At 37.9% G+C, this 15,258-nt stretch overlaps 2 protein-coding genes across 2 annotated transcripts in view; both read right to left on the bottom strand.

The window, feature by feature from the left end:
• Positions 1-3,727, bottom strand: part of LOC140144577 (uncharacterized) — a 30,368-nt gene extending 26,641 nt beyond the window's left edge. The window contains exon 1 of the mRNA XM_072166397.1: positions 3,551-3,727. Within this exon, the coding sequence (XP_072022498.1) occupies positions 3,551-3,714 (164 nt within the window). The 5' untranslated portion in view covers positions 3,715-3,727. The remainder of the gene's footprint in view (positions 1-3,550) is intronic.
• A 4,540-nt stretch (positions 3,728-8,267) lies between these two features.
• Positions 8,268-15,258, bottom strand: part of LOC140144571 (progesterone-induced-blocking factor 1-like) — a 46,266-nt gene continuing 39,275 nt past the window's right edge. Inside the window, 2 exon segments of the mRNA XM_072166391.1 lie at positions 8,268-12,056; positions 13,426-13,587. Coding sequence (XP_072022492.1) covers positions 12,003-12,056; positions 13,426-13,587 — 216 coding nt within the window. The 3' untranslated portion in view covers positions 8,268-12,002.

The raw sequence follows: 15,258 nt of genomic DNA, 5'->3' as shown, positions 1-15,258 counted from the left end.
ACCGAATTGCAGGCCTTTCGTGGTATTTTTTTGCGCCACCTATCAATCAACATTCGGGTTGTACGCTAGCGCCCTAACACAAATACGCTACGGCGCGCCGGTTAACTTTATGTGACGCGCGCTATGCAAGTGGTGTACAGTGAGATACGCGGTTAAATTCGCCAAAGCATAAATAACTAAACAAAAAGTTTTAAAATACCTGAATATTTTCAAAGCTCATTTCATCTTCGCCGATAACTGTCTACCTCCGGTGATTTACGTCAATTTGTACAACATTTTCGTGGCATTTGTGTACAAAACCGTTTTATCTTTCATATTTGTGATTTTTACGATTGTGTTATTTAAATTACAAATACAAAATTAAGTTTAAGTATGATGCTTTTTTTTCCCAACTTTTTACTGAAATTGTTTAGTTCAAAACACACGCTATTTTTCATCTAAATAATCTTTGACTTCCTTCTTTTTCTGTGACATGCAAGTTTACTAGTTTGGAATGCTAATTTGAGAGAGTGATAATTTTTCGTGTTAAAATAAAGAAATTAGAGCTCTTCAAACAGGGCAATGTCATGGGCTGATTGTTCTCGAACCTCATTTTACCTTCCCAAAAAAATGTCTACCTCCTGGTCGATTTACGCCAATTGCACGGATTTTTCGAGGTATTTGTATTCAAAACCTTTGTATTGGTCAGATTTTTGGATTATGCGAATGTGTTATTTCAATTACCGCAGAAAAATGGACTTTAATACTGTGTTTTTTTCCGACATTTGTACTGAAATGTGCTAGTTCAAATCACACGCTATTTATTCATCCAAATAAACTTGGATCTACTTCTTTTTTGGCAACGTGCAAGTTCATTGGGTTGGCATGATAATTTGAAAGTTTCGTAATTTTTCGTGTTAAAACAAAGAAATGAGAGCTCTTCAAACAGGGGGGAATGTCATGAGCTAATTAGTATGCATAATTGGCCACGGAGCATTACGCGCACTGGTTGTTATGCATATTTACTTTCACACAGAGCAGCGTTTGAGCGTGCTCACGACTGACTGTAAAAATGGGGTAAAAATGGCCAATTTTGTGAATCTTTAAAAGGCTGTATCTTCGCAACGTATTGTCCGATTGAGTTGATTCAAAAGGTTTTTAAAATCATTTTGCAGAAGGAACAATCCTTACAGAAAAAGTAATTCCAGGGGTGGGTTTGAAATTAAGGAGTGTATTTACAGCAAAATATTGCTAATAAATTAATGTTTAAATACCAATAACAATAGCTTTGTTTATACCCATACCCATAGGACTCATGTACCTGTACCCATGGCCTGCACCATTACCCATACTGGGACCTGCACCTGCACCTGCACTCGAGTCCCATTTCCGCACCCGTACTCATGGCTCTGCACTGCACTGCGTACTCACACCCTATTTTGGGTTCGGACCCGTACCCGTACTCATGGACTGGGACCCGTACCCTTACCCAGTGTCCGAAATAAGGAAAATATGGAGGTTGTCCCGAGGACAACTAAAGCATGAATTCTGCTTGTCCTCAAAACATTTTGGTTGTCCCCAAAATATATATGTCATGTTTTTGAGTGCAAAGAATCCAAAATGTGGTTGTCCAGGGGATAAGTACATAGCTCAATATGGTTGTCCCCAGTGATTTTTGGACAAGAGGATAAGTGCTTATTTCGAACACTGCCCGCACCCGCACTGCGGCGTGGCCTGGGACCCGTACCGCACTCCATGGCCTGGGACCTGTACTGCACTCCATGGCTTGGACCCGCACTGCATTACTCATGACGGGTCCCAATACTATACAAGTCTGTAAGTATCCTAGGTGAATTCAAATTTGCCATCAAATTGCATCGTTTTATATATCAAATTAAAGCCCTTGACAAGGCCGGGCCTTGAGTAAACTAAGCCAAAACTGAAAACCTTTTTTTCATAGCACTTTCCGTAGCAAAGTTACATCTTGTCAAAGATTGACTTTCATCAAAAAGATTCAGCTAGCAAAATTCCCAAAACGGCATTTCGGGGTGTTTCTAGATCTTAGTCTCATGGCGATGGCAGCTTTTTTTAATGGAACTGCTATCAAAATCCTCTAAAATTCCATGTGCGACTTGATTATCACCATAAAAATCATATATTTGGGTCAAGTGAAGTATAGAAAGCACATTAATGTAGGTTTCCTTCACCCACCTATTCTCAAAAAAAATTCAAATTTCTATGTAAATATGCATTGTGTTGGGGCCCCGGTCTCGGCGAATTCGCTGACTAGTAAATGTGTTAACTAAGGTTTGCCTAGGTTACCTAAAGTCTGGACGAGAGTAACTGGTAAACAGCAAACCTGTGCAGTACCGGGCTGCTATTCAATTGTGTGGTGCATGGGTGACATGTATTTTCAATGTAAAATGCCTATACGGTGATACACCCAAAATAAAAAAAATCACCGTATAGATCCCTGTACTATTTAAGAACGTAGAACTGTTGATTTGATGCATATTCGAAGCTTGACAATCATGACAATGCAATGCTTGAGTTCTTGATTTAAGCTTCAGCGATTCAGCTTAAGGTAGAAACATCGGCTACGGTGTCATGCACAGATTTGGTTTAAAATGATACAGGATGTGCAGTTGGGTGAGAAAAACTTGCCTGCCAAGTTTTAATTTTTGCCTACAAAGCGTTTTTGAGTTATGCCATTTTTTATCATTAGAAAGCCCCATTGACTTTGCACAGAAAGTGGTTTTGACACTAAGCCTCGTTCACTAAAATTGGTAAAAGTTTGAAAGTGGATACTATGTTTAAATATTATTTTTTCTCCTTTCTATCCCATTTATAGAACTGCTTTTTGGATCTTTTTATTACAAAAATGTTACCAAATAATATTAGTGACTTTTTTCCAATATATTGGTCAGTAATATAGGGGATATTTGAAGGTAATGTTAGTACTTGCTCAAATTTTCTTGATTTGATCTAGAAACACTGAATGACCCAATTTCATAATTATTGTCTGAGCTAACCATAGGGCCAATTATAACAAACAAGGTGTCATATGAAAGGTTATTAAATTTAGAAACTTTTCTCGCCAGCTTTTTTTAATAGAGTGTTTCTATTTTATGTTATGGGTGTTTCTAGATTTCCCTAATTTAAAAATAGAAAAAATGATTTTCCTCAAAAAATAAACACTTTATCCAAAAAATCTGGCGAGAGAATTTAGATATTAGGCTTATTAACCACCCCACAAACTATGGAGACCATATCACATTCCCTCTAGGCTAGCAATAATTATTAGTAGAAAAAATTAGGAATTTTCAAAAATAAAGAAAAACATAAGAATTGTTTAAATTTTCATGAAACATTAAAAATCAGTGGAGTAAAGACTTATCTTCAATTGGTTATATATTTGAAATGGATACATAATTCTGATTTGAAATAGTGGCTATTTTCCTGCATGGGTCTATTATCCGATGCTCCTACCTTAAGGTTCGAACTGAAACATGGAAATGAATCAAAATTCAATTGAATTTTGTGACGGATGGACATGAGCTAAAAAGCTTACCCAGCTTTTACGGATTGGAAGATATCCAACGCTTTTGGTGCCTCTTTACATTTATCATCTTTGCACGTGTGATCGTGATCTGATACTCCCTGTTCAGGCCCGTTATTTCGAGTATAGGCAGAGGAATTTGTTCCTATGTTTTCACTTCCCTTGGCCGTCGCCATGTTCGCTGCCGAGTATAAATATGACCTTTGACCCGCTGGTTATGGCAAGCCCATTGCACCATAAATCTTTACTGTTAATCCAAGCAAAACAAAAGTTGTAATATTTTCCCGTGGGAAGATCAGAAGAAAACCATTTAATTGCACAATGGTAATGAGAACCTAATTGTGTGTAACGATTATAATTATCTCGGAGTAGTTTTTGATTACAATGGAAAGTTTTTAAACTTTCCATTATAATCAATTTAAAAATTTAAAAATTACAGCCAGGCCCAGGCAAGGCATGCTATTTTTGCATAAAATATTGACCAAGTCAATCAGACTTCCCTTAGGCCTACCCGGTTTTTGGCACATAGTTTGATCAGAGTAATCAAACTTCAACCTTTGCTTTAAGGGAGAGTAATGGCTTAAAAGAACATGGACCTTTTCCGATGTTATTATTTCTGGTGTACGTCCAAAGTATATAAAAAACCAATACATTAGCTTACATTTTTGGAAAGATGGGGAATCCTATATGGTATTTCCGTAATTACGCAACAATTTTCACTTGAAAAAATCACAAAAATAGGGCTACACTTGTTAACCCCAAACTGTTTGTGACAACCTCAGATTAATGCATCGGACCGGAGCGTCTTAATACGCGACGCACATTGGTGCCCAGGGCTATTCGGATATTAAATGACGCCCCACACATTTTTTAAACAATTGCGCGCGCAATTTGCATAATTAGGGTCTACCGCTAATTAATTTTGGTTATAATGAAGTTGAATATCTGTCTTAAATTGATCTTTCAAATTATTTGTGCTGAAATGTGCGGGAAGCGCGCAAAAATTTTGACTTTCATCGCTTGGAGGGGCGCAGAATCGATGCTGAATTAGTCGAGTCGGCGCGCCCTCCCCCAAGGGGTGGTGATGGTGCAATGTGTAGTGTACCCCGGTCTGGTGAATTATAGGGGATTATAGGGGGCAAAGATTTTTTGGCAGGCCAAAAGGGGGGGAGGCAAGCATTTTTGGCAGGTCGAAAGGGGGGGTCAAGCGATTTTTGGCAGGTCAAAAGGGGGGGCAAGCGATTTTTGGCACAGATATTTTGGGCACCATTTCTATATATGCCCCAAAAAGGTGTAGGAAAACGTTAGGAACACATTTTTAAGGTTTTAAATTTGGGTTCCCCAAAATTTTGCATGTGTAAGGGGGGGCAAAGGTTTTTGGCATGTAAAAGGGGGGCAAAGATTTTTGGCACAGCCAAAGGGGGGGGCAAGCAATTTTTGGCAGACCATTTTGAAAATTCACCACCCTGGGGGTACACATAATTATTGCACAGCCCCTAAGGGCAGCGCCCAGGGGACACTGCCCCCATCGCTACGCCACTGAATGTGCATAAAAGGCCTACTTCAATTTTCAAAGTGGACAAACTAGGCTTGTCAGTGGGGTCTATATAGTCTGTTCGCGTTCCGTAACGGGAGGATACCTCCAGGGCCGAAGTTACCTTTGTCATTCAAGCTGACGGCCGGCGCGCAGATTTAAGGCCTATTATAGGCCTAGGTCTATTTTGAGGCTGAAAAAACCCGTGCCGCGGAAGCGGGGGGAAAATACAATATTTAAAAATGTTGGTGATTATTAGAGTTATTTGCTCAAACAAACAAAACCGCACCCTAAAGTAGGTAGGGCCTATGTTTGTTTAAGCGACAGAGTTAATATCGAATTATTGAGCACCTGGCTTGCCATACCCGCTTGCGTTCGAGAAAAATGTTCTTCCTACTTGGACTGGAGCACCGACATGATTCAGAATTAGAGCTCACCGTCATGACCGTACCACGTCACTGAAAATGACGCCGATGATCCCTATTCCAGAAAAATATAGCACTAATTTGTTTTGGGATTAAAAAAATATTATAATCTTTTGCCAAATGAAACATAGCTCAATCCTGATCATTTACTTAGTTCCAACTGGCACTAAATAAAAGTCAAACTTTCGTTGAATTAAAGGAGGATTTCGTGATCCTAGCATCCTCTTTTTATGACATTTTCAGTAGATATCCACGAAAAAGCTTATTTCCAAAATTTCAGTTGATTCCGATTTTGCGTTTGCGAGTTATGCATGATTATGTGTATTACACTGCTCCATAGACAATGTGTTGTAATTTCGTTCTGGTGCACCAGAACGAAATTCAAATTTGGCGATATTTTTGCTAAACGAATTAATCTGCAAGAAATATTTGGTACATAAACATTATGTAGGCCTAGCCAGAGGTATCCAGTGGTGTAAAAATCTCAACTTTTTTGGGGAAAAGTGGGGGGATGAGGCTGTGGATCACGAAATGCCCCTTTAAGACAGATAGCCTAGGCCTGTAAGCTCCTGTAGGCGGGCCTGTAGGCCTACTCTGAAAGAAAATGTGCCAAACTCACCATATTCTCAAGTGCGCTCATCTCATTGACTTGAATGAATGAATGAAAGAATGAATGAGTGGGTTAGCCTAATGCATATATAAAAGAATGAATGAAAAGTGGCTTGCAGTAGGCCTATATCATTTTGATTGAAAAGTAGGCCGAAGGATGATTAACAGTTCTAGGGGAGAATATGGTAATCCCAGGCACCTTTCGTTAAGGCTACACAGATAGGCCTAGGCCTACAAGATTAAATAAAGTAGGTCCTACAATACATCAGTGAAAATCATATCAATGCAAAGTAGGAGTAGGCCCCATGTTCTAACTAGTAACAGTTTTTAACTCAACATCTATAGTTAATAAGTTATAGGGGCCTAATTAAAAACAAAACAAAATGGTACCGGTATAGAAAATGATGGGGGTAATCCCGGACACAATGATTGCTGCTAAGAGGGAAAGTGGAGTGCGATGCTAATCCCCTAGATGGTATTAGGTAGGGGGCCTACTTCTGTTACCTCAAGCATGTATGGGGGCTGTCGTTGTTGTCTATATTTTCGAAATAACAAGTGCCCAGTTAGTATTACACCATCTGTATAGAGACGCATGTGTGTCCAGAATTACCCCTCACTCACGGTCCCGACTTAATTTTTCAGTGCTTGTTCTACTAACCCACTTTTAAGATACCAAAATTCATACATCCAGCTAACAATCAAGTATCAAACATAATTTTCATCCATACTTCATCTTTGCCCTTATCGCGGCATTAACTGTCAGGCCTAAATCACTTTTCAGATAAAAAGTCAAAAATGACAATTTCTGTTTTTCCTAATTTTCACAAAGAAAGACGAGACCCAAAGCGCTGGTATATAGTAGTACACGTGAGGTATACCTTGAGGTAGCTAATACCCTAAGGTAGTAAACGGTTCCAAAAAAAAGTAAGTCCCCCCTATAGACATTTTGGTATAATAGGGCCTAGTATACTCTAAGTTTCATGCCCATGCAACAGTTTTTACTAATTTGACCCCTGGTGACCCTGAAATGACCTTCCAAAACTTTGGCTCTAAATGTTGACTGTATCCACTAAGTTTCATACCCACACGACAGTTTTTACTAATTTGACCTCAGATGACCCCTGGTGGCCTCGAAATGATCTTCCAAAAATTTGGCTTTAAATGTTGACTGTACCCACCAAGTTTCATGTCCATCGACAGTTTTTACTAATTTGACCTCATATGACCCCTGGTGACCCTGAAATGACCTTCCAAAAATTTGGCTTTAAATGTTGACTGTACCCACCAAGTTTCATGCCCATCCGACAGTTTTTACTAATTTGACCTCAGATGACCCCTGGTGACCTTGAAATGACCTTCAAAAATTTTGGCTTGAAATGTTGACTGTACCTACCAAGTTTCATGCCCATACGACAGTTTTTACTAATTTGACCTCAGATGACCTCTAGAGGTCCTCAGTGACCTTGACCCACTAACCAATACAAACCGGTTTTGTCTCGGGTCAAGATGCACCCACCCACCAAGTTTGAGAAGCGTATGACTCCTAGTCTCCGAGAAAATAGGCGAAAACCAAAACTTTAATCAAATTTGTCACACACACACACACACCCCCACACGCACACCCCTACATACGGAAAAGTGATTATATAGTCTCCTGCCTTATCAGGCGAGACAAAAAGTATCTATCGATATGTACGAGGGTTGGTCAGTATATAATAAAAGACCCCTTAGGCCAATATTGATTATTTAGATGGAAATTTTTGATGACCACATAAAGAATGTACATTTGTCTTTCAAACCACATAATTATGTATAAATTATATCATACACTTGATTACATAACAGTAATGACTAGGGACACTGCCAAATCACACAAAAAGGGTGGCCTTTTAAATTTCAGCTATGCCCCCCCCCCCTCCATCCGGTCCGGTTCTCCCAAGAATGGTCGGTGCCCCCTCCCCCTATAGGATGACTGATGTTTGTTCTATGGCATTATAATCCACCCCAGTAGTTGGAGAGTACGAGGGGGTTGGGTGTTTGAGGTGATTCACTTACTTGGTTTTTTTTTTACATTTGGACCAACACTTGCAAATCAGAGTGTTACATTTATTTCGAAACACACTGTATAGCCCAGATTGTGACAAATTTGACAAACAGTTCATACAATATAATTCATATAATTTTATTTCAGCAAAAGGAAAATACAATATAATAAAGTCAAATATACAAAATTGATGGTAGGGTTGGTGAAAACTCATGAAGAGCTTGACAACCCATGGTCCCTTAACCCTTTGTATATGATAGAATTTACAATGGTATATAAATCAAGCAATAGGAAACTACAAGAACTGAATAGAAATTAAATCATAGTGTGAATTTTGTTTTTGATAGAAGTTAGAAAATATAGCAAAAAAATTAATAAGATGTGTTGCTGAAACCAACCTGAATAGTAAATACAGCCAACAATGTGCTATGGAAGACATTACAATAGGTACATTACACACAGCACAAAAAGAAAGTCCTCACTTGCTTTAACCTGTAATAAATCTAAACCTTGTTATGACCATTGATAACCGATGTGTTCAGATTTGCTCCAATCTGATACCAAAAGCTCTTAAGTCAAGGATTCTCAACATCCACTGGCCAAATCCAGCCCACTAATGTATTTCAAATGGCTCACGAGGAACTATCAATAAAAATGGGGACAAAATCAGTAAGAGTATGTTAGCCAGGGACCCTAAGGCAGACCCCTGGAAGCTCCTGGGCCCATCTGTTACATTCGCTTCAAAGCAAGAAATGTATCAAATTGAAGCTAATAGTAATAAGATTCTGCACCAAGTCCACATCCGTGTCAATCAAAATGTCATAGGTCACAGGAGTGAGGACTTTCTTTTTGTGGCTGTGCAGTGTTATTTTATGCAATTTTACAAGAAATAAAAATAAAAAAGAGGACAAAGGGTATCTGGACTTCTCATGCAAGGATAACACACACACTTTTAGTTATAGCATGCACGTAGGCACTTTGAGATAACTAATTCAATTGATATGGCCCAATCAGTTGTATTGGGTTACTTAAATTAATATAACCCAATCAGTTGTATTGGCCTTATATACTACCACTTCCCATGTTTGTTTTAATCAGGCTTCAACCCAGAAATATTGGGGACCAGTAACTATTGTTAAAGGTGCTTTAATTTTTGCATGTGTGCATCATTTTTGACTGGTATGTCTAATATTATACTGTGCAAAAGATAGAGGCCAATAAAATCTACCTATACTGACCTGCTGAAAATTTACGACAGACTGTACGTGAAGCACGCCAAACTTGTCAATTTCGCATAAAATTCACTAGTACAAGTGAAAAAAAAAACATGTTATTTTCCTAAATTTGGCAAAAATATAGGAATTATAGGACATTTTTTGACAATAGGAAAATATTGGAAAAGTTCAAAAATATATAGGAAATATAGGGCCACTTGACTTAATTTTCCACACTGTTTATTTCAAAGTAACCAGCATGATCTCAAAGTCTTTTGAGAAGTCTGTTCTATGTATAATATCCCTGAGTACAGTCCTATCAGGACTTCATTGTGTTTCCACATGGAAGACTATCGTAATAATGGTCTACTCCAGAGATCTAAATTCGAATTTAGTAAAAAAATGTGCAGCTCCTATATCCCATATATTTGATGCGATCAAGCAAAATCAGTCGGAACTCGGAAATATTAAATTTTCAGTTTCTTATAGGATAGTAAAAAGCATTTACAAAGCTGCAGTTTGCAAAAAACCGCATTAAAATTGAACAAACAGTTCCAAAGATATGAGCAATTAAAGATTTTCCAAAACAACAGGAAATATTTCCTTTGTTTGGCTATATCTCAAAATCAATATTTCCGAGTTCCGACTGATTTTGCTTGATCGCATCACATATGTCAAATTCATCCTCTCCTTTAAATTCTCAATGCTAGCTACAACTTGAATTGTGGCAGCTGACAAACCAGCAACGAAATTCAATTTGTGTAACAATATCCTAAGATATATCTTAAACAGGCTGCTTATCATCCCTGTACTGTGTGGGTACTTTACCATTATGCAAAATCATAACGCCAGGGACATGACCACCTACAGATACATTTGGCTACACTGACCATGGAGGTAGTATACATGTATGATCCTATATCCATGTAAATCTGCAACACCTTAGATCTATTTAAGTTGAAATCCATACAACCCATATGGAAGATATAATAAGGCCATGTCTTCCATAGGGAGTGTATGGACTTCAAGTGGTAGCTTATTTTTTAAAGTATTTTAGCATCCGCCCATTGGCAATGGTCACAGGTATATAGCTTACAATCACACAACAGCAACATGGCCAGTACATGGAGCTACCAATTTTGTTTCTTGCCCGGGCGCTACCAACCCTAGTTACGCCACTGCACATCGACTGCTCAGCGCCAGAAGTGGGTAAGTGCAATAGCTGCCCTGTGAACATTTAGCAATTTACACACTCATTCCAAAGTCGGAAATTTTGCAAACTGAGTTACTACCATTACTAACTTGTTCAGTACATACAATTACTGATAGTGAATCCCAGGTCTCTTGAATACTTGGTGGCAAAGTTATGAACTTTTTACATACCCATTTTCTTATGTTTTTATTGTTTTTTTCTCCTCACTTTTTGCCTATATCTCAGTTTCATTATTGCCAACTTTAGCTTGATTGTACCAGATCTGGTCACATATTGTACTCATGTACACATGCCAGCTATTGCACTTACCCACTTCTGGCACTGAGCAGTCAACATCAACTTTGAGACACTTTTGTTTATTTTACCTGTGACATCTGTTTTCCACACCACCCACCAACCAACAAAAATCTTTTACTGTAAAGCCAGGTAAAATTTAACACTGTCATTACTTTGTCTGAACTTATGAATCTGGCAAAAAGTCCAACATGATAGTTATTCATATGCAGTTTGCATGCATGGCATGTCCAAAGAATTTATACCCAAAGAGTACCCACTCAAAATTACTGTGTCTACCAATATGGTAAATCTGCCATTTGGGTTTGTCACACATGGAGGGTAAATACCTCCTGCATTTTTCTACAAGAGTCTGAAATTAAACGATAATTTGGGTCTTTATTTAAGCTTGAGCGTTGGTACAACATGTTCCACACACAACGAATACAACCACACGCTTGAATCAAAGTTTTCCAGGCACATAGCTTAAATTATCCAGAAGTACGATATTTGCCATCCATGAGACACATAATCATGGAGGAGGTGGTACTCTTTGGTTTAACCTCATTGGGCATGTCACACATTGGATCTTGCACGCCTTTGTGGTCATGACTAAAATGTAGAACAGCATTCACTGGTGTTCAGTCTTAATAGTCATCACAATCAGCTCTTATTGGGGCAAAGAAGGCTCAGTTGCTGGTTGAAAGCTACCCAAAGGTGAGCTTATATTACTGTTTTGAAAAGGTAAGAGTTTACAAATGGAAGACGATTTGTCATGCATATCTAGCTTAATTACTGCCTTTTTAATTTTTTTAGTTGAATCAAGTTTCAGCATTGTTTCTACATGAATGATTGTCACACATTTTTATATATTCTTCTTGCATGGTTTGTGATCTGCCCTTATCCTCAGGTTTGATCAAGCTTCAGCATTGTTTCTACATGAATGAATGTCACACATTATGCTTCTTGCATGGTTTGTGGTCTGTCCTTATCCTCAGGTTTGATCTCGATTCAGCAATGATTGTCACAGATATTCTTCTTGCACGGTTTGGGGTTTGTCATGTCCTTGGGTTTGATCAAGCTTCAGCATTGTTTCAACATACAATGTAAATGATTGTCACACATTATGCTTCTTGCATGGCTTATGGTCTGTCATGTATTCTTATCCTTTAGTTTGCTGTACCACCTTGGTGGATCTTGTCTCGTCTGGAAGAGGAAGTAAAAAGAAGAGAGAAATAAGCAAACAAAAGTTGGTACACTTAGTAGCATACTGCATGTCACATCAAAGAAGATTATTACACCTTCTCTGGTCTGATGAAGGTAACAATTCACCGTAAAAGTAGTGATGTAACAGGATTAACTACTATAGCAATAGATGAATACAATTTTTTAATATATCACCTTGCACAACAATGTTCACAAGGTACCTATGCATTGAATCACAGATGTCAAAGAAAAGGGATAAAGACCTGGATAGTAATTCTATAGAATATTCATATCATGCTGATCACTCACACCTGTAAGATTAGTACCTTGAAAAGACAAGTATTGTATTCAATCTATGACTGCAGATATACACAGGTGATGAGTGCAACCTGCTTGTAGTGCAGGGCGATATATTCAAAAAATTGTATTCATCTATCCTGTTACATCACTACTTCTATGGCGAATATGGATGTATAAGTCTAAGATATAATGGAGACTTATGTCAATAGATTATACTCTATATGCTATTAGTTACCCTTTGTTTGTTCTCACAAAATACAGGAAAATATCTACAGTCTGGTGCCATCAAGCCAAATGCTGAATGTAATACAGCACCAGTCTGTAGATAGTGTCCCGTATTTTGTAAGAACAAACAGAGGTAACAATTTTATCCTTTAGTGAACATGAATTTTATTATCTTCCGCCTTGTTCATAAACTTTGGTGAAGGAATTTAGTTTTGATAATCTTACTGACGAGTAGGCCAATTTCTTCCTTGCTTTTAACAAAAGTGCAGCCATGCCGCGCGTGAAGCATGTGCGCGTCTTATGATATCTTACGAGTTATGTTATGCATATTAGGTGTGTTAGGATTGTGCTTGTAGGTAATACGAAAAATATTACCTGCCTGTATATTATAGAATTCATGTCAACTGAAGGATAAAATAGCATAAAGCTGAATTTATACTCGATCGCCGGGCGATTACGAAAGAAAGCTTTTGGAAAGCGATGGGCAATCGCCGAATTTTGCGATGCATCGCCTGTCGCTTTTGCATTTATACTTATCACGGCGATAGCGATTGCAGACTACAATTCAAATATTCTAAATGCCACAAAATACATTTTTAAAACATAAGTTGCTGTCAATAATTATTGTTTTGAAATAATTCATCACCGAAAGTTAATAATCGAGAAAGGTACATTAATTAGCAACATAATATCCAGTTGGTTGAGATTTGAATCGATTGATCGGCTTGACGCTCTGGAAATGTAAGTAAACACTGAGCATGCATGGCAATCGCTTTTCTGCAAAAGCGATCAGTATAAATTCAGCTTAATACCTGTCTATCCATGAACAAGAATGTAAACTTACAAACACTGTCGGTTCTGGCTGGAATGCACTAGATTTTTCTAACTGTGATTTGGTCATAGGTGGCGAGTTGAGTCTCTCTATGTGTACAGGGTTGACATTCCTACTAGATTGGTCATGGTGTTGGCTTAAACCAAGAACTACTTGCTTCATCAAAGCCATTTGCTGAAGAATGAAAAGGAAATACATGAAATTAAAATGGGGGAGATTGCGCTTCAACATAATGCAGGTTCTAATTATTCCTCTCCCATCAGATGTTGGGTTGGTCGGTCAGGAATTTTTTTTCTTATATCTTTTTTTCCCCAAGTACCAAAAGTATAATAATGTGAAGTACTTTTTGTATGTAAAACACTCACTGACCACAGAATTTCCACCAAAGACAAATTCAAGGTAAACCCAACTTTATTTGACGTGTAAAATACTGCATTTTAAAGTTCAGTGATGTTTCACTTTTTGTAGACACTGAGGATGATGATACGAAATATCAGAACCCTCAGCCAGGTGTATTTCTTATAAATCTTAAGTTTTTCAGATGAACACTCATCAATATTTTGGGAAAATTGTATTTAAAAAACCGGTCGGCACTGCCAAGCCGGTCGGTCGGATGAGGACAAGCAAACAAAGACTTCTTTTTCTTCCATGCTTTCTTTTTCCTTTCTTGTGTTTTAGTGTCCTCTCAAATTTTCTAGTCTTTCTTTATCTCGTTGCCATTTGGGTAAGAGCTGCGCAAGGAGCCTGTAAAATGCTCTCATAGGTTTATGTCTTTATGATGACAGAATTATCATCATTGATTGCAAAATGAAAGTGTAAAAGTCAGAAATGCCACTCAGTTTCACATTAAAAATCACGCAACTGGTGAGAAAAACCTGAAAAAGCATGTGAATGCAGGCCAAAAAGTCCCACAACAGGCTGAAAATAAATAAAAATGTGTGAATTTGCACTCACAAAAAACCTGAATTCAGGCTAAAACCTGAAAAGTAGCATCTCTGAAAAGTGTATTGTTTTGAGACCCAGCCATTTATCTATCGCCTGATATAACACACTAGATACCATTATTTTGTTGTTCCACATAAAATGCTATCTACCCTGTTATGGCGTTAAATACACAGATGAGTCTCTAAACATTACTTTTAATCTCATTCTTATACATATCAAACTTTAAATTAAGTTTAGATGTTATTTACGTCCCCTTTTGTGACCCTTTTTATCAAGTTCACTCTAGCGCATAAAGTTGGGGCTCATACGATGATAAGCCACTCAGATTGCCAAGATTATTATTATAGTGGTTTAAGAATGCTTAATGTTTAAGGAGTTCATGCCACAGACAGTATTTCATCACTCACTGTATTTGGGGTGTTGTACTTTCTCAATTTGATCCTACAGCCCTAAGTACCAATGGCTCTTTCTATCGCACCCAACATTTCAAAAGTGCTTTCATTTTTTTAATCAAATGAAAAGCAATAACATTAGTTACGGTAATTACTATTAATTATTATGTTTGATACAATTTATTACACGACCCAGGTATGATAGAAAGGGCCATTGTTGCCTAGCTGGGCACCGATAGCATTATAGGACCAAATTCGATGTGGTGCCTTACATGCACTAACTAATTAGTCTATTTGGAGTATACCTTGAAAAAAGGTTCAGCATGCTTGAGCAAGCAAACAAATTCATTATACTGTGTCTCATCTAAAGTTGAGAGTAACGCCATGTTGGATTTTGTAGTGGCAGACTCGAATCAGTGCGTTTACACAGTTGCATCGCCATTGTACCGACAAATTGTCCTTCTATCTGTGTGTATATGCCCCCAAGATTAGGTTAGCATGTGCGATT

This window comes from Amphiura filiformis, unplaced genomic scaffold, assembly GCF_039555335.1.
Source record: "Amphiura filiformis unplaced genomic scaffold, Afil_fr2py scaffold_64, whole genome shotgun sequence".
In the NCBI taxonomy this organism is placed as follows: domain Eukaryota; kingdom Metazoa; phylum Echinodermata; class Ophiuroidea; order Amphilepidida; family Amphiuridae; genus Amphiura; species Amphiura filiformis.
The sequence above is the reverse complement of the archived record's forward strand: the minus strand, read 5'-3'. Positions and strand labels throughout refer to the sequence as shown.